At 34.9% G+C, this 20,416-nt stretch overlaps 1 protein-coding gene across 12 annotated transcripts in view; it reads right to left on the reverse strand.

Annotated features, from left to right (window-relative positions):
• Positions 1-20,416, reverse strand: part of PDLIM5 (PDZ and LIM domain 5) — a 212,309-nt gene that overhangs the window by 90,466 nt on the left and 101,427 nt on the right. For all 12 annotated transcript variants that reach the window (XM_050791513.1, XM_050791517.1, XM_050791512.1 and 9 more), the window contains exon 4: positions 1,915-1,957. In XM_050791513.1, the coding sequence (XP_050647470.1) occupies positions 1,915-1,957 (43 nt within the window). The remainder of the gene's footprint in view (positions 1-1,914; positions 1,958-20,416) is intronic.

Raw genomic sequence — 20,416 nt, forward strand, 5'->3', positions numbered from 1 at the left:
TACTCCAAAGAAAAAAATTTTAAATACCCTACGATAAAAAAAGCATTGCTAACTGAGGTGGTTTTTTATTTTAAAATATCCAAAGCCCATCTTTCCATCTTTCAAAGCCCATAGTTCCATTTTTCAAACATGTTTAATTTCTCTCCAGAGTGGAATTATTTGTTTCATGCAGGAGAATCAGCACATTTATAACTCTTTAAGTTAAAAAACAAAACGAACAAAAACAAAACAAAACAAAAGAAACAACAGGGAATAAGTTTCACCTAACTCAGTAATGTGCAAGCTCTAATTAATAATCTTAAAGAATGTGAAAAAAAAACTTTAAAAAGCAAGCAAATAAACAAAACAAAATCATTTCTTTCCTGTAATCCACCTCCGTTTCTCTCTCTGAATGTTTTAAGATACAATTCAGAGATAGAATAAAATTCTTTTCCTTTTCCAAAATAAATATCTAATAGTTACATGAAGAAAAAAAAAATCTTCAAGATTTCCTCATTGTCAGCAGCCAAAGAAAAAACAACTAGTAAGAAAGGTCAGCTCCTCCTAAAATTACCAGAATTTGTATTTGCAAATCCTTATTCTAAAACATATTTAAAGTTAAAATCAGACTAAGCTTCTACAACATTCAAGAATAAATCCCAGGAGCGGGGATAACTCCAAGGTAGAGCATTAGACTTCGGATCAAGAATAAATCCCTACTCTACCCTACCATATCAAAAGAAAATCAATCAAATTTTTGAAAAATCACAGAATGGTGGTTCTCTGTTTAATTTTAAGAAAAAAGGTAATCTCAATTCATCCTTTTTTTTTTGAGATGGAGTCTTGCTCTGTCGCTGAGGCTGGAGTACAGTGGTGAGATCTCAGCTCACTGCAATTTCCACCTTCCGGGTTCAAGCGATTCTCCCACCTCAGCCTCCTGGCTAGCTGGGACTACAGGTGCGTGCCACCATGCCCGGCTAATTTTTTCATATTTTTAGTAGAGACGGGGTTTCACTGTGTTAGCCAGGCTGGTCTCAAACTCCTGACCTCGTGATCCGCCCGCCTCGGCCTCCCAAAGTGCTGGGATTACGGGCGTGAGCCACCGTGCGCAGCCTCAATTCATCTTACAGAAAGAAGAAAACTAATTGAGAAGAATAAGTAGCTTAGTGCCCACACGAATCAATACAGGTTAAGTATCCCTTGTGTAGACAGCTTGGGACCAGAAGCATTCAGATTTCAGATATTCTCAGATTTTTGAATCTTTGTAGAATGCAGGAGCATCCCTAATCCAAGAATCCAAAATCTGAAATGCTCCAATGGTCATGTGAGCATGTCAGTACACAGAAAGTTTGGGATTTTGGAGCATTTTGGATTTTCTAATTAGGGATGCTCAATCTGTATAATGAGTAGTTCAATAAATGGGCACAAACAAAATTAGGGAGAAAGCACCCAGAAGCATAAAACAGATATATATGAATAGTAGTTTGAAATTATTTTGAAGACATATATGCAAGAAAATGGATACTTGCCAATAACCTAAGAATACTCTGAAATGTAATTAAGCACTTATTAATAAAATGTTATTAAAGACTTATTGTGATAATAATTTTCAGTAACCACTTATTTATTCTCTTTAGAAAATATATGGATACTGATAAAGATGGGCACATCAAAATGAACAGAAATGTAGGAAATCTGACATAAGTTATTGTAATATATGGCTTTGGAAATAATGTTTTATAACATGTATAATTACAAATGGTATGTGCTGATCTCCATTTTCCTCCTCATCCCTGAAGGAAAAGAACTACAAGGAAAATTGCACTGAGACTATAAATTAAATGAATGTCAGTATGGTCTGAGACAGAAATGGGAATTACAGTAGCTCAGCAAGGACAATCAAATGATACCCTGGATGCTAGCTTAGAAACATACCTTTTGAACAGGAACCGGCTCAGGCTTGGGTGTAGCAGATGCTCTGGGGAAAAAAGAAAGAAAAAGAAAAAAAAAATGAATTTTTATAAACTTGCAGACTTCTTAATGGAATTTTTACTATTATAAGCCTTAATATACTGAATCATTGGAATTTATAGTTTCATAATTCATAGTTTTTACTATTCACAATCTTCCAATTTGTTCGTGTAAATCAAATGCTGCAAGATTCAACATTTTACACACTAGGTATTCAATAGCAGTCTCTGGTTCTCTACGCATTCAACTGAGGAATGACAAACATCAATCCTGTTTGTGAGTGCACCCATGTTTAATCGTTAAGGCTATCCCCCATCTAAAAGGGTAAAGTATAATAAACATGACCTTCTGATCTTTGAGTGGCTCCTCAACCATCTAATCTGACTCCTATCTCCAATAGTATCTGTCTTTTCTCCTAACATCCATGAACAACATCCACAGGATATTGGGTCTCTGTGAAGATGCTGAATACATTCTGGTTGAATTGGGTCAATGAATGAATATTTATTCTGTATTCCTATTCTTAAGTGTTTATGCAAGTTAATACATTTATTTTGCTAAAAGTAAACTGTAAGTTCTTCTACTAGGCTATAATTTCAGTAAAGGCAATGACCATGTCCCATCTGTATATGTATCAGCATAGTGTCTGGAATGTAATAGGTCATCAGTGATGAGTATGTAAAAGAGAGAGTGAAGAAAAAGACAAAAATTTATGTATATATTTCCAAATTCAAATTAATTTTTATTTTAAATATATGCTTTTGTATTATGTTATTATTGTGCCTTTGGTTAGCATGGGCTCAACAGTAACAATAATTAATTTGGAGAAATTATCTCTTATAATCTTAACTATACCCAAGTAAAAGCTATCGTTATCCTAATTTTTCAGAGAAGAAACCTCAAAAGAAGTGTAGGTAAATTACTTAAGATGGAGCTGAGGTCCACAATTGTTAAATATAACAATATACTGGTTGTATTCAAGGACAGGAACTAAATGACTGGGAAAGCCTCTAACGTTTTAAAGCCTATTTACTTAGTGTTAAGGTATATGTTACGTTTAATATGCCAGTAGCAATTTGATTCCTTTCATACCACACCAGCTGGAGGATAACACATCAAGCACAGAATTCAAGAAATAGAAGCATAGCAGGTAAATACTAAGTGATGATAATTTTAAGCTATAAACCATGAGCTTGTTTTACTTTAAAGACAACAGATCACAAACAGAATACACTAGCACAGGATATTCGGTTTCTATGAGCATCACCTAATAATGAACTCTGATCAACATTTTTAGCAACTGAATTTTCCAAAAGCAGTTAATTTGGTTAGCTATGGCAAGCACTGAGAATTGGCTAACCTAATGAGAGGTAGTAATGGATGTTAATATTCAGTTACTGCAATACAGATTACACTCTGTGAAGTTGCCTAACCTTCCATGTGTACTATTTAATAGACAATTTCTCTTTTAGCTTGTAGGGTTATTATAAGGAGCAAAGGAAACAAGTTCAAGTAAAGAACAGTGGAATCCTCCTTTCACAGTGAAATTTCATAGTAAGACAAGGATCTACTCATTAAAACCACCAAGACATTACAGAAAGTTTGCCAATAGGGATGATGGTATCCATTTTCCATCTGCACCCCAAGGTGCAAGGGGTGCTTCTTGTAAAATAAAAGCAATTTGTAAAAACAGGACATGATGTTTAACAGTCATTGGGCTACTAAACTTAGATAAAATGAATATATTCTATGTTTCTAAAAACAAACCCCTTAGTTTTTTATAGGTGTCAGGCTAATTTAGAGTGTTAGCAATAACAAAAGCATTAGAATGATTAGTTTTCATTAATTTTGGAGTCTAACCTTTTATTTTGTTGAGAAATCATAAAATGAGTCCCAATATATTTTACTAACTGAAAGCTCTATAAAAATACTACTGGAAATTTTCAATTCACACATAAAAATCTAAATCTAAAATTTGAATGTTTATCCTGCTTGCCTTCTGATAAAGTCTCAGAAGTGCAATGACATGAACTAAGACAAGCAAGCAGGGAAAGAGGGGCAACATGCCTTCAAAATCCCAAGGTTGAGTCCATTACACATTAAAATCGCAAACACCTTTTTGCAGAGAAAAAAAAAATGGACTGGCTTATAATTAAATGTCAGATAAAATAACTGACATTAGATGCAATAAAAATTGGTTCTTCTAGTTTAACCACCAAATGAGTCAAAAATCATTTGAAACTTAAAAAAGAAGGTTCCTTAGAGTTACTTTATTATATGCTAATCAGGGGGTTGTCTGACTTCTGTTTGAATATTTATAGAAGCTCATAATTTTGGCCACATAAATTTTGAAACTTCTGCTTAAATGGTCTTCATCTTAGTGTGCTATTTGCTTACTGAAGTAAACAGAAGAAATCAAATTATCCACATTACATTAAAAAAACTGGGAAAAACATTTATAACACACAGTATATGTATATAAAATCTAGGCCAGGTGTGGTGGCTCACGTCTGCAATCCCAGCACTTTGGGAGGCTGAGGCAGGTGGATCACCTGAGGTCAAGTGTTCAAGAAAAGCCTGGCCAACATGGCAAAACCCTATCTCTACTAAAAATACAAAAATTAGCCAGGCATGGGGGCAGGCGCTTGTAATCCCAACTACTCAGGAGGCTGAGGCAGGAAAATCGCTTGAACCTGGGAGGTGGAAGTTGCAGTGAGCCGAGATGGTGCCACTGCACTCCAGCCTGGGTGACAAGAGTGAAGCTCCATTTCAAAAAAAAAAAAAAAATCTATAACGTGTACTAGTTACACTTTAAAAGATCAGTAAGCTACAAAAATCTTATATTTAATTACATATTCTTATGAGACTACGACTACTGTGGTTCAGGTAATTTAGCATACATAACAAATGAAATCTATAAAACAGATGAATAACAAAGACACTAGTTTTAAAAAGCAATTGTTACTAACTCTCAAGAAACAAAATATAAAAATATACCACCTTTTCCTTAACAACTGTGTACAGATTTTGTTAATGTTAATACATAATGCTTGTGAATACTTCTAAATGTATTCTTCTTCCAGTATTGGGGAAGAACTATATATTAATACAGCTCTTTTGGAAAATGGTATTTGTTGGTTAAAAGCCCTGAAAAAAGATCATGTCCTTTGACACAATAACTTCTGGGAATCTATTAGAAGGAAATAATCTGAAATATGAAAAATACAATGTATAAAGGTATTCATTTGCCACAGTATAATTTATAATAGTGCAAAATTAGAAACACCTATTAAATATACAGCAAAGAGGAAATGATTAATTTTAATATAATACGCTGAAACATTATGCAATAATTAAAATAATTCTTAGAATTCTGCCTTGAATGAGAAAATGCTTACTTTATGATATCAAGTAAAAAAATATATAAAATGACATATATACATAATTGGTAAATGGAAAAAAAACGGATGGAAACACACAAACATTTAGGAGAGGTTCTCTCTGAAAAGCTATTTTTTTCTCTTTCGTGTGTGTTTTCCATATTTTATATAAAACAATGTATGTGTACTATATTTATAATACAAAAGAGTATTTCTCAAAGTATATTTCATGGAAAAGTACTTTCCAAAAACGTAAAAGATTCTGTTATCAAACATATCTGGAAAATATGGAATTAAAGTTAAAAGCATCTTAGCTAACAGGCCTTCTCAAAGTCTTTAAATGCCTAAAGAAGAAAATACTGTGGATTGTTGCCCATGTTCATTTGAAGGAGAACTCATTATTTAGGAAACATTTCTCCAGACTAGAGTTAGGAGGAGAAGAAAAACCCTCCAGGAAATGTCATTTTAAAAAAATATTTAAAGAAAGAGTAAATCTTTGTAAAGTCTAAAATGTTTATTAAGTCTCCTACAAGTGGCTAAAATTAAGGGAAAGAAATATTATAATCTTTAAAATTCTCAAACCCTTTTCTTATATGAATTATCTTTCTTATCAAACTAGTACTTTCTTGAACTTTATGTTTAAAAGACCAAGAGCATAATTTAATCAATGCTTAAGGAGGAAAATCCTATTTCCTTCACCGAAGTGAAATATATCTATTTCTAATATTCCTTGGGGAGAAAATCCTAATATGTGAATAAGGAAACTTATTTCTCAAAATTAGAATTGTTGTAATTGTCTTCCTTTTCTTTTCAAATATTGAGCATCTTTTACTTTAACAATGTCATAGATTACATAAAAACAAAAATTTTTAAAGGATGTTTAAAAAATTGAGGTATAACTATGAAAAAAATTCTTCCTACATTTTTCTCTTCAAATCCTGGCAAATATACAATGGGATGACAGACCCCCTTTGAACTACAGTGTTCATCACAAGTCACTTTTGTGTAGTGTGAGCTTCAAACCAGCAGAGAGAGATCTTGTCAATGGCTTTGTGCTACGGGCTCAACAATTTGCTTACTGTTCACTCTCCTGGTGTGAAGCCACTGTTCAGGAGTAAGCCATGATGGTGAGATACCAGCGCCTTAAGCCCAGTAGTATCCTCAGTTCATGAAATTCAAAGAACAAAGCCATCAATGTGGCTAGAACAATCTATCTGAAGTTGATTGACTTCTGTAAAAGTAGTATCCAAAATAAAAATCCCTGATACATTATAACCAGTTTCAGAAACTCTACCTGAACAGTTGAAGGGAGTTTTAAGTGATAACTGACTATATTAAAAACTAAAATTGTGATGTACCAGTTAGAATAACACATAGGAAAAATTATGCCATGAATAAACTGCAGTCTTATCAAGAATTAGATGCAAATGAATCAAGCTAAACTGCATCTTTTGAATACCCAATGCAGTGTTATACTTAAGTTATGTTTTTAACTAATTAATGTAGTTTCCTAAAACTGCTTTATAAAATAACGTTTTTTAGTTAATAAGGTTCTGAATGTTCACATTAGTGTTTAAGAATGAGGAACTAGACAACAGAACTAGAATGATAAAGATTATGCACATTACTCATTATGTCTTGGTGACTCCCTCAAGCATCTAATATACTTAACTCATAAACAATCATACAGAAGAAAAGGAGGGTGTTTGGTTCATCTGCTATGAGATGAGCTCTTATCTAAGTTTCCCACAGCATGGCCATCTTTGGATCCACTGACCTTGGGACCCATAAACACTAGGGTACATCATTAATCACTTTAATTGCAAAGTTGTCAATCTGTAATAACAAAGCAACTCTAGAAGGAAAAAAGTGAGCACTCGAGTGCAGAAGGATGTCTTTCTAAACAGTTTCCTCACACTTTCTTGCATACTCAGCTAGTCTACTGTCCCAAATACTCAAACCTTAAACATTTAATCACTATGGCAATGTATTAGTAGGTTTTTCTAAACGGTTTGAGATTAGTAAAGATTCTATTTCCTATAAACAAAAGTACAAAATAGTTAAATATCAGCATAACACTCTGTGGCTTATAAAGACTGTGCTCTTCACATACACACGCACTCACACATACTCTCACTCCTTTGCTCCATCTTTGCATCTTCTCTATCTTACTATAGGAACTAATATGTACATTTTTTTTTTCCTACAGAGAGATAGAAATAACCCATAGCTGGTCAGGCTTTTTGAAGAATCAAAGAAAGAAGGAAAAAAGACAAAGCAGCAGAATTGCTTTAGCCCACGTGAGTACCAGTGGCCCTCTGTGCCTGTGCTTGATTTTAAATTGAGTGTGGCTCCAATACATATCCAGAACAGGCAGTTACCATTTCATAATTATAATACTTCTCTAAGTATACCTAATTATAATATACCTAATTATAATAATTCTCTAAGAATTATAATTATAATAATTCTGTAAGTAGGGTGAGTGCTTTTCTTGTAATAATCCTTTTCAGGTGGCCATGCAAGTTTATTAGGGTTTGAGAAGAAATTTTCATCAACCAGATATAAGTCAAGCCAGAGAACCAAAGAGAGAAATAAGAGGGTATTAGGGCAGAGTATGAGTGATATCACCCCAATTTGTTATTTTAAAGTTCAAATGATTAATACTTAAATACCTGTAAATCACTAAGAAAGCAAGCATTTTGTCAAGCAGCAAGCAATTCAAGCAAATTTAAATTTAAGTAGTGTAAGTGGAAACAAAGACTAACAGCTGTCTTAGATTTACTCTATGTGCCAGGCACTCAACCACATACCCATATACTATATTTTTCATTTATGATAATCTCATGACTTAGGCATCATTTTCTCATTTTACAGATAAGAAACTCAAACGCAAAGGGGTAAAATTGACAGGCATGCTGGCTCGTGCCTGTAATCAATCCACCACTTTGGGAGGCTGAGGTGGGTAGATCACCTGAGGTCAGGAGTTTGAGACCAGCCTGGCCAACATGGTGAAATCTCATCTCTACTAAACATACAAAAATTAGCTGGACGTGGTGGTGTGTGCCTGTAGTCTCAGCTACTTAGGAGGCTGAGGCAGGAGAACTGCTTGAACCTGGAAGGCAGAGGTTGCAGTGAGCTGAGATCGTGCCACTGCACTCTAACAAGACTCCATCTCAAAAAACAAATAAATGAAAAAACGAACAAATGAAGGGGTAAAATGACTTTATCAAGTCACCCATCCAGTTTGGAGTGGGAGACTAGTTAACATCCCAAATGTTCTCCAAAGACTTTGCTCTTCAGCACAAATTGTTTGAATTTCTAAAATCAGTGTCAACCCAAGCAAAATGGCTTTCCAGTATCACCCTCTCTTCTAACCCCTCACCATGGAGGGGGCCATTTTGTGGGAAGGGCACTTATTCCATATGGGTACAGGTCATCTCTAAAGGTAACCACAATCCAAAATTATACAGAATCGTGTCATAGAAGAAAAAGAATCAACAAAGATGTCATTTCACTCAATGTGCCAAAAAAGAAGAAGTCCAAAACAAAATTCACTGTGGGCACACCCCAAATTGACTTCGTGAACTGGTGATATTCCATGTAAATTCATTTGGTCAAAGCCTCAATCTTCTAAAGTATTCCAACAAAAACACGACAATTTGTTATCTCCGTAGGTATATTTATTTTAAAATATTAGTATATGACATATTTTTAAGAATAAGTGTTTTATATATCCCATAATTTATTTCCATACATCTTTCTTAAAGCTGTTTTCAAATTATGTGCAAAATTTCACAATATTTTACTTGATTTCAGAGGGAGAAAATTTATTGTTGTAATTCTACATTTATTTCCATAGTAACAGTTTTATGAGGGAAAAAAAAATTTCATTTGCCCATTGTGCCTCATTTCCACACTCAAAAATAACTTCAGAATCTTTTAAAGAAAAAAACCCATTTTTCTAAAGAGTATTTATAAAATTTTTACATCAAAAGAATGAAGAGACTGCATAATTTTAGATGTATTCAAGAATAAAAGAAATTTCAAATTTAAGAGTAATTCATTATTACTATGGAAAAAATTTCATTACAGTGAAAATAGCATTTCAATAAAGAGTTTTCTACAAACAATCTATTTTATATGTCCCACTGTTAAGAAATGGCAAATTTTATTATACAGGGCCAGAGAGTAAATATTTTAGTCTTTGTGTGTCAAATGATCTCAACTATTCAGCTCTGTCACTGTAGAGAGACACAGACAAAACCTAAATAAGTGACCATGGTTGTGTTCCAACAAAACTTCAGTAAAAACAAGTGGTGGGCAGGATTTGGCCTGTAAGCCATCATTTGACAGCCTCTAGTTTCGATTATAACAAACTTTCTAGTAAGTAATTCTACATGATCATGGCTCTTTTGGTCTCTAAACCTCGTAATCATTCTGCACAATGCAAAGCCCTAATTATAATATGTTCAGATACTGATATAAGAAATGAAAGTGAAATGTATTATTCCTTCTGTGGTTGCAGGACACTACCTTTAAATTCTTCTTATCTCCTCTACCTAAAATGTTTACACTGTTTATAACTGTTTAGATGATCCATCTGAACTTCCATATCACCCATTCAAATGAAATTCATACCACACAGCACTGATATTGAAGTTTGGTGAAGGGTCAGATTTAATATTATTGGACTAGAATAATATTTTAAGCACTATTTGTAACTCTGCTAGTCAGCACTGCAGTTCATTTGCTAATAAATGATAAAGAGCGCTAAAGACGTCTTTTATCCCTGCTTCTACGTACTATAAATGGAGCTACTAGTAATTATTTTTTAAAAAATCCTAAAAGAACAAGTGAAAAGGATGCACCCTGCATTTTTACGCAAGGGAAGAGACTGACAAGTATAATTCCCTTCTCTCCCATTCTTTTCTACCAAAACTCTCTATTTTTTAACAGTCATGAATTATAGTACCTTTAGGAATGAAAAAAAAAAAAAAAAAAGAAGCAGGAAACTGTACTAGAATTGCACTCTCTGAAAACTTACTAAGGTCCAATGGTAGGTAATTACTTCCACTTGATAGATTTTCTCTTCCAACTTCAATCAAGTAGATAAAAAATACATTTTTACCAACATAGTACTTCATTACTAATATAAAAATAATAAAACTTGCAAAGCAAATTATCTGCCTCTGAAAAACTAAAAGTCTACATTTTATTGGCCTTTTCGTAACACTACTAAAATGCCCTTAAAACATATAGTTAAGATTCGTATTAGGAGACTAAGTATCAATAACAGAACCATATTCAAAATTCTATTTCACAGGCTTTAAACAATGTATATAAAATTAACTGCTTCAGGAAAACCTTGATAAAGGTCAGATGTTGAATGACAGTCATATACAGGATAAGAGTAGTATAAGTAAGCACAGTTCATAACCTCAAGTTTGACTACTTATTTTTTTCTTCCTTTCCAGAAAAGCTTAGAGCCCTAAAGAGACACAGAGTTCCTGCCTTTCATATTCAGGCCTTCTCTTATGAAACTCTTCGTTGATACAGGAATTCTTTGAGGAACAGAACAAATAGCTGAATAAAGGTTGCATTAGGCACCACATAGTTTATTTGTTGACACGAGTTTGTTACCTCCCTTGCAGAACCTTTTTGAGGATGGAATGAGGTAATTTATGTAACATATCTAGTAGAGTGCTTGACACAAAGTAAGCAGTGATAGATGGCACCTTCCCTGTAAGCAGATGACCTGACTCTGGAGTTCTGGAAATTATTCTGTGGCTGATTATATACTGTTAGAATCAAATTACTAACTGGATCAATTTCAAGGAAAACAATAACAACAAAAAAACCTAGAGATAAGCAAGAAAATATCACTTAAAGAGTACCTACCAAATGTCAATAATTTCACTTGACCCATTATATAAGTTATCTCATTTATTTTTCCTGACAAAGTAGTATGTTCTCATTTTAAATATAGGAAACAGAAGCTCAAATACGCTAATTTGACCAAAACTTAGAATATGAAAGTGACAGAAGCCGGATTAGAACCCAAGTCGTCCAGAAGCCTATATGCAGCCCTAACATTCCACCTTCTAGCTGCCTTCCGGAATAACATCAAAGAGAAAGTTATAATATAACTTTGGTAAAGAACTTCAGAGAGTAATGGCTTCAAACAATGAATAACTACTTTCTATTAACAAACAGCTATTCATTTTCAATGACATGTTTACAGAATGTCATTTTCAGTTTAATTCAAGTAAACACAGAAGTTACTCATTGTATATAATATATATATATGTCTTTGTGTCGTCAATATATACAGATACATAATATATCTACCTCTCTATAGACTGAACATTTTACAGACTGTACAACATGCATATAAATAAGAGAGTAAGTTCTTCAGAAAATTCCCAATGAAAGCTCAGTAAGTAGATGCAAAAACAAAGAACTGGTTTCAGTCCATTGTTCTTTACTTTTCTGGAAAAGAGGAGTACTTTTTCCCCACAGCAACGGGAAATCTCTAATAATTTCATTTTTCAGCGGGATGGGGTTGGAGGTTCCTTAGTGAGTATCTGCTCTGGTGCTAAATTGGGTGTTCTATTTAATATAGTAACCAGCTTCTGACATTAGTAGTGATGCAGATCACAAGATACCACATCACATAATCTTCTTGTGGGTCTTGAGAAAATAAAGGAAGTGGCATCATGGTCCCCATTACAACTATCGATGGTGACATGCTACCAATAACAGAATAAAATTAGATTTCAGGACCGATGTGTGCCCCATGATACAGGGCGTTGCATACTGAGCATGCAAGATTTACAGAAATAACTACGATGGTTCCTTTCTAATTTTGTTTTGACTACACATTCATATAACTGTGTATATACCTAATCACTGAATAATACATTTTTTATTTTGTTCAGCTCTTTTTGAATCGGCCTGTACTTTTAAAAACATATAAACAAACACTCTTATGTTATAGTCAGAATCCAGCTCCTGTCAACCTGTTAATCCTTAAGGATTACTACGGCCTTCTACATTACCAGAAACTATTTAACCAATCAACTTATCATTCCTGACTGATAATTATTTTACTCAGCATCATCACTTTAAGTTCAAGGGCAACACTCGTGCTGTCTCTTTTCCTTAAAATAATTTGTTATTTCATTAATTTATTAATTAGTTCCACAAATATTTATTAAACCCATGATACAGAAGGCTCTATTGTAGGAGGTGGGGCAACAGTAATAAAACAGATGGGCTGGGCGCGGTGGCTCATGCCTGTAATCCCAGCACTTTGGGAGGCCGAGGCAGGCGGATCACGAGGCCAGGAGATCAAGACCATCCTGGCTAGCACGGTGAAACCCCGTCTCTACTAAAAATACAAAAAAATTAGCCAGGCATGGCAGCATGCACCTGTAGTCCTAGCTACCTGGGAGGCTGAGGCAGGAGAATCGCTTGAACCTGGGAGGTGGAGGTTGCAGTGAGCCGAGATGGCGTCACTGCACTCCCGCCTGGGCGACAGAGCAAGACTCCGTCTCAAAAAAAAAAAGGGACAAAATTCCTCCTTTGACGGTGCTTATCATCCATTTGAGAGACGCAGACTAACAAGCAAAATATTTCACATGGTAGCAAGTGCCATGGGGCATAATAAAGCAAGACACAGGAAAGGACACACTACTTTATACAAAAGGGTCAGAGAAGGCCTCTCTAATGAGGTGAACTCTGAACAGAAACCTGAAGTATGGAATTCCTGGCAGTCCAAATATCGAGTGCAAAGTCCTGAGGCAGGAATGTACTAGTGGGGCTAGAATGGTTCCAGGAAAAGCTGGGGAAAGCAGTGAGAGATAAAGCTGCAGAGATGGCCGGGGGCCAGAAGACAGAAAGTACATGAACCCATTACAAGAACTTGGTCTTTTATTCTGAGTAAGATAGAAAAGTATTTCTAAGGCCGGGTGCGATGGCTCACGCCTGTAATCCCAGCACTATGGGAGGCTGAGGTGGGCAGATCACAAGGTCAGGAGATCTAGACCATCCTGGCCAACATGATGAAACCCTGTCTCTACTAAAAATACAAAAATTAGCCGGGTGTGGTGGCGCACACCTGTAGTCCCAGCTACCCAGGAGGCTGAGCAGGAGAATCGCTTGAACCCGGGAGGTGGAGACTGCAGTGAGCCGAGATTGCACCACTGCATTCCAGCCTGGGCGACAAGAGTGAGACTCTGTCGCAAAATAAAACATAAAAAAAAAAAAAGAAAAGAGAAGAAAAAAGAAAGAAAAAAAAGAGGAAAGTATTGCTAAATGCAGTACTTCATTTTGGAAGAAGGTTAAATCCAAATCTCAGTGTTAAGCAATAAATTAGCCTATATATATATACACACACACATACATACACACATACATATATATATGATCTGTAAAAGCCTACTTACTAAAAGAAAGGAAGAGAGAAGGAATAAAAACTGCCCCAAATCTTAAATGTATTGTGATGAACAAATAGAAAACAACAAAATATCTAATTTGTCTTCCATCTTTTCAAAGTATGAGACATGCTATTTGATGTTCACCTTTATATGCACCCTGTCCTATGCTAATACCAGAGGCACATCTCTTTTTCTATTCCTGTCCAGGCTAAACATGTTAAATGGCAAACCTTTTTTGTAAAGTGAGTATTTTTAAGTAGTTCAATAAAATTTAAGGGGATAAGTATTCCAGCACTCAACACAGCCTTATTAGGAAAACAAAGTCAGTCTGCTATCTTGTGTGTCAAATACATGAAATGAGGATTCTTCATAATCTCAACTTAGCTTTTTCCAGTTACGTAACACTTAAAAAATAATTTTGGGTGAGTTTAGATATTTTTAAAAATCTGGATGTATTCAGAGTCAAGGAATTTAAAAATTAGTGATCAAATGTGGTTATTTTAGCCATAGATAGGCCAAGTCTATCCTTGTTTAATAACTTCAAGATGAGCCTTTAATTTCACCTTCATTAAAAAGTAGAATCTTGTCCAACATCCTTATCACTAAATCTCATATTATTAAATTAAGTCAAGGCATTCAAAGTGATAATAATATCTACATCTAAAAACAGGAATTTAAAAGCCAGCTAAATTTTCAAATATTTATTTTTACTACTACTTATATTATTTGTGATTTATCTCACATTTATACCACCACAGAACTGAAACTCATTCAACTGTTTATTAATATTCTTTATTTTTGTTTATAGAAAACTGAATTTTGTTTATAATAGAAGACTTTTTTATATTACTGTTGATAATTTAATGGATTTTGTTGAAAATTTAAGCTAAATTAGAATTCCAAAGCTTTTCAATATTAACAAAGTATTAGTACCTTTTTCTCTAACAAGGGAACCACAGAAAACATAAATTATATTCTTCTTTTTCTAATACCTTTTCTATGTTACAGTTAAAAAAATCTGAAACCACAGCCAATTAGCAACACATTATGTCTAATTTACCAAAAGGTAAGCTTCTTAAATTCCCAAGAGAATTAATGCACCCTCTCTCCACCACTCTTTGAGTCTAATAGATTAGGAAATGACCTAAAATGCTGCTAAACATACACAAGTCACAATGTATGTTACTACTCATCATGGAAGCTCAACACCCAAACTGGACTATACTTATTCAATGGGACAAATCCACTAAGCAAAAAGCTTGAAAACTGTGGCAATGTGAAATTGCTACAAAAGTTCCTAAATGCTTATTCTCAATTTCAGTGCTTATCTCCCTGCAGACCAGGAACAAACAGTTCAGACTGGTAGCTGTCCAGGACCCACAAATTAAACAGCACTGACCTAGAAAACTGTTTTCACACTTTTATCACAGCAAGTATCAGAAATACATTTTGTATCATTTATCTACCTAATACAAGTATGAAGCAATAACATACATATTTTCCTGTGGAACCCGTTAAAGTATATTATTTTTATTTACAAAACAAAACAAACTAGCTGGGGGGAGAGGATGCTGATCTTGACCCAAAAAAAACCTGAATATGTAAGCCTCAGTTTAATAAACACCAACCTTGACTCAAAGGTGGAGATCTCAGAAAGGTCTGGAGGCCTCAAAGGTCACATAATAAACATGATGACTGGCTAATAGGGGTCACAAACGAATTGCAGTGAAAAAGCCCATTCATAAAATACTATTAAACTATTTTTAAACTATTTTAACTTTTAAAAAATTCTGCATGCAATAATATCCTCAAAGACATAAAATAAGCAGATCTACCAACAACACAATAATTAACACAGAGCTCTGGCTAGGACATGTCTGTAAAGTTCATCGTCACCAAATTTGCTTTTGACATAATCAAAATTACTGAGAAGAATAGAAATGCTGACCATAGATTACTGTATGTGTTGTGCCAACAATAACATCCTGTAGCAAGTGCTTATAAAACTGAACTAGACAAGAGAGATTTCCCCTATTTGGCCATGAGTAAAAATGTGAAGACACTGATGCCTATCTCTTAAGATAAATAATCTGAAAGGTATTAGATTCCTTGGTAGGAGAAAAACATACCCTCTAATCCGAGTCTTCCTTACTTTGGCTCTAAGGATCCCCTAAAAGACTGCCAGAGAATGGGAATAGCAGATTCCTGTCATATTAATTTCCTCTTTTATTAGAGTCACGGAAAGATCTGAGACATTGCAAAGGATAATAACCAGTGCATAGAAAAAAACACATGTTCCATGCTGTGATCTTTAAAAAAATTATGATAAACGAAAAAGCACGTATATAACTCTAGCATCAAAGTTACTGACTCCTTTCAAGATAATGATCCGTTTCTCCCAGAATTATTTTGTAACTCTTTTGGCTGCTTTTCTAAAATGTTCTTGCTGAATACCAATGGTGAGTTTTTAATTCAAAAAACTTTCCCTTAATTAGCATCGTCTAACTGGAATAAGCTGTATCACTGTATCAGGGGTTCTTGAGGAGGGGGAAGGATGAATTGGCCCACAAGATCTCTTCAAGCCCAAGGGAACTTGAATAATAGCACTACCACACAGCCTGTATCATGCAGTGTTCTTCCTCATTCTGAAAATCTGTCTATATTAGTTAATTATTTTATTTTTCTCAGGAGCATATTATTTGTAACAAGGTGGAAGGAACTCAGCACAGACTGGCAAATAAACCTGACACTAATACTGACTTCAAAGACAAGCAAATCATAGGTACATTTTTAAAAAATCATCTAAGTCAGCCGGGCGCGGTGGCTCATGCCTGTAAACCCAGCACTTTGGGAGGCCGAGGCGGGCAGATCACGAGTTCAGGAGATCAAGACCATCCTGGCTAACACGATGTAAACCCCGTCTCTACTAAAAATACAAAAAATTAGCCGGGCGTGGTGGTAGGCGACTGTAGTCCCAGCTACTCAGGAGGCTGAGGCAGGAGAATGGTATGAACCCAGGAGGCAGAGCTTGCAGTGAGCACTCCAGCCAGGGCAACACCAAGACTCAAAACAAAACAAAACAAAACAAAACAAACACCTAAGTCTTAGCCAGGTTAATTTGATAAGAAGTATAACACAGCCTCAAAAATGTCTAGTATTCCAGAGCTAAAAGCAGACTGCCCAGATTCTAACCCTAGCTCCTCCATTTACTAGTTGTTCAACCTGGGGCAAGTTACTTAACCTCTCTCAGTTTCCTTGTCTGTAAGATGGGAACAGTAATAACAAGGTATTTATAAGAATAATAATAAGGTACTTAGGACACTAAACCCAATACTGTTTTGTGAAAGCCACCTCACCAGACTTATTTCAAAAAATGTCAGTTCTTGGCTGCCATAATAATGGGAGAGTATGGGAATAATGAGAAATGAAATAACTCAGGTCCAAATTATCCATAATATATAAAATCACCCCTAAGTTCCTAGAGTGAAACTAAAGTCCACCTGTCTTCTAAACAGTTTTCCCAATTAGCAACAACCAGGGCTTGGTGGCAGCTACATTAGTTTCTGTAAAGTTCAATCAAAGAGAAAGCAGTTATATGCTGAGTCACCAAGGTGAACTAAATGACTCCTTTTCTGAATTCCTCCCAGGCCCTTCACTGAATCCTAGGTACAAGGACAACACCTAGGATCACCATAACCTAGAATTACATGCATTTGTCCCCAAAGGCAATGTTTGGGGGACAATGTAGGCCTTGGATGCTTCTGAGCCATCACAATGATTGGCAATGGAGTCCACGTAGACAAGAAACAGTCACAGTCTGGCCAGAGAAGAAGCTTTGCTCCTAGTCCCCACAAAAAAATCCAACATATTAAAATTTTCTCTACAAGTGCTTCCAACTATTAAGCTCTATGAATAAAAAAAGTTATGATGACACAAATAGCCAGTGCCAAAAACACATATATTGCTGTGTATCCAACATGTTTCTTCCTTTTTCATTTGCATCAATGGTTATAACCCAAAGGCCTAGTCATAATGGCAATAAAATACAATAATTACAGAACAGAGTAGCAGCTGCATTCATGGACCACACCCAAGGCTGTGGGTGAGCTGCATACCACAATTAATGTTGAGATCCATATTTGAGGAAAATTGGACTTGCATTATAATCTTTGTTCCTGTTTCGACATGCACAACATCTAAGAGTTTGGCTTTCAACCACGGCCTTGTTTTCAGCCGTCTGTCACATAAAATTTCAATTTAGCATCTCACTGATCTGTTTTCTAGGGAAACTACCCCAAAGCAAACACTGGCATATGCTGATGCTTCAGTGTTCCAATGAAAACAAGATGTAGCATGATTCGCTGCTCTTCTTGTTGAATCTGTGCCTTATGTGAGTTCTAAAGAGATCAGCAGTTAAATGTGCTAGAATATTGATGAGTATGGGTAGAAGACAGAGTTATAGAAGAAATGTTTGACAGTAAAGAAGTCTTGTAAAAATAGTACTAGATAGAAGGTCGGGTTCAGATAATTACAACTTTCCATCTCAGAGCCACCAAAAACATCTGTTATAACCTAGATACTTGCTGTAGCCTATGTTCAATAAAATTGGATACTAAGAAAACTAGACTAGTTTCTGAAATTTCACAAAATTCTCAGAAAAGGCTTGAGAAATCAAAGGATCAGAATAAAATCTTTTTTATTTTTTTCAGGTTTCATGATAGAAAACAGTAAGTTGGTCGATGTGAAACTAATCACAATTTCTTACTAGGCTAATCAAAATCCTTATCCTATATTTTCTTTAGTTTACCAAAAATAATGAGCATAAAAACTTAGTCAACTTAAATTTATCATTCCTATAGCTGAAATGCTTTAGACAAAAAAAATTATCATAACTACTTTCAGAGGTGACCCAACACACAGTTTCATTAAAAACATTTAAGATCAACATCTACTTAACATAACTTAGTTCTGATTAAATTTTTTACTAACCACCCCTCCCCAACACACACACAAAAAAGACCATGACAGTTCATTTTACAGAACAGTGGAATAAGGAACTGATTTATTAATTCACCTAGAATAAAAAATAAAGCAACAAGAAAAACCAGAAAGCCCACATTTTTATCCCCCAACAATGTTAGTATTATAATTCTTAGTCATATTTGACTATAATTCAAGGTTCAGTATATAACACAAATAAAAGCAAAGCTTCTCTGGTTAAAATACAAGTATAGGCAGAAAACTCAGAATGTACTCTACTAGGCTGCTGTACCACCACCTTAGGATACCTCAACACAGACTCTGATATAGTTGAACACTCATATATAGACAGGAAAACAGAAATTCAGCAAGAATAGGTTGACTACTATTTTATTGCCCATTCTACCACACTTAAATGCTAGCCTTTTTTTTCCTATGCCTAGGTCTGCTCATTTGAGAGATGGCTATAATGATTTCCATGCACCATTACAAAGAGACAGCATAATATCAAGAAAATAAAGAACAGCATGAATTTTACTTAGAGCCAAGCAAGACTTAGGTCTCAACAATAAACTTGCCCAAGTTAGTTAACTTCTTTAAATTAGTTTCCTCATCTATAAAGAGGTTAATACCACCTACCTCACAGGGTTATCCCAAAGATTAAATGAAGAAATCTATGAAAATTATCTTACCCTATACCTATACCTCGTAGTTAATAAAATAACATAGAATTGGTACAGGATATCCATGTATTTACAATATGAATCTTTTCAATGTTACAATCATTATATGGTACTTTCATGGGGAAATTCATTATTAACAATTTATCTCACTATTCTGGCACTTCAGTAGTGGCTGAAATAAAAGATTTAAATGAAAAAGGTTATAAACTAAAGTTAAAAGCACAAGGATTCTTCACACTAATATTCAATTCTATCAGACCACAATTCTATAATGAAATAACAATTGACAAATTTACATACATCGCAGAGTAAGTTTTTCTCCATTTATATACAGATGCTTCTAGGCTAACGATGGGGTTATGTCCCAATAAACCCATTTTTACTTGGAAATATCATAAGTAAAAAATGCATTTAGGCTGGTGTGGTGGCTCATGCCTGTAATTCCAGCACTTTCAGAAGCCAAAACAGGCGCATCACCTAAGGTCAGGAGTTCAAGACCAGCCTGGCCAACATGGCGAAACCCCATCTCTACTAAAAATACAAAAATTAGCCAGGCATAGTGGCGTGTGCCTGTAATCCCAGCTACTCAAGAGGCTGAGGCGGCAGAATCACTTGAACCTGAGAGACGGAGGTTGCAGTGAGCAGAGATCTCTGCCACCGCACTCCAGCTGGGGCAACAGAGCGAGACTCCATCTCAAAAAAAAAAAAAAAAGAAAAAGAAAAAGAAAAATGCATTTAACACACCTAACTTACAAAACATCAAAGCTTAGCTTAGCCTACCTGAAATGTGCTCACATTAGCCTACAGTTAGGTAAAATCATCTAACAAAAAGCCTATTTTATAATAAAGTATTGAATACCTCATGTTATTTAATGAACACTGTACTGAAAGTGAAAAACAAAATGGTTTCACACCATCGTAAAGTCAAAAATTCATAAGTCAACCTTTGTAAATTGAGGACCATTTGGTAGACATAGATAGA

Source organism: Macaca thibetana, chromosome 5, assembly GCF_024542745.1.
Source record: "Macaca thibetana thibetana isolate TM-01 chromosome 5, ASM2454274v1, whole genome shotgun sequence".
In the NCBI taxonomy this organism is placed as follows: Eukaryota; Metazoa; Chordata; class Mammalia; order Primates; family Cercopithecidae; genus Macaca; species Macaca thibetana.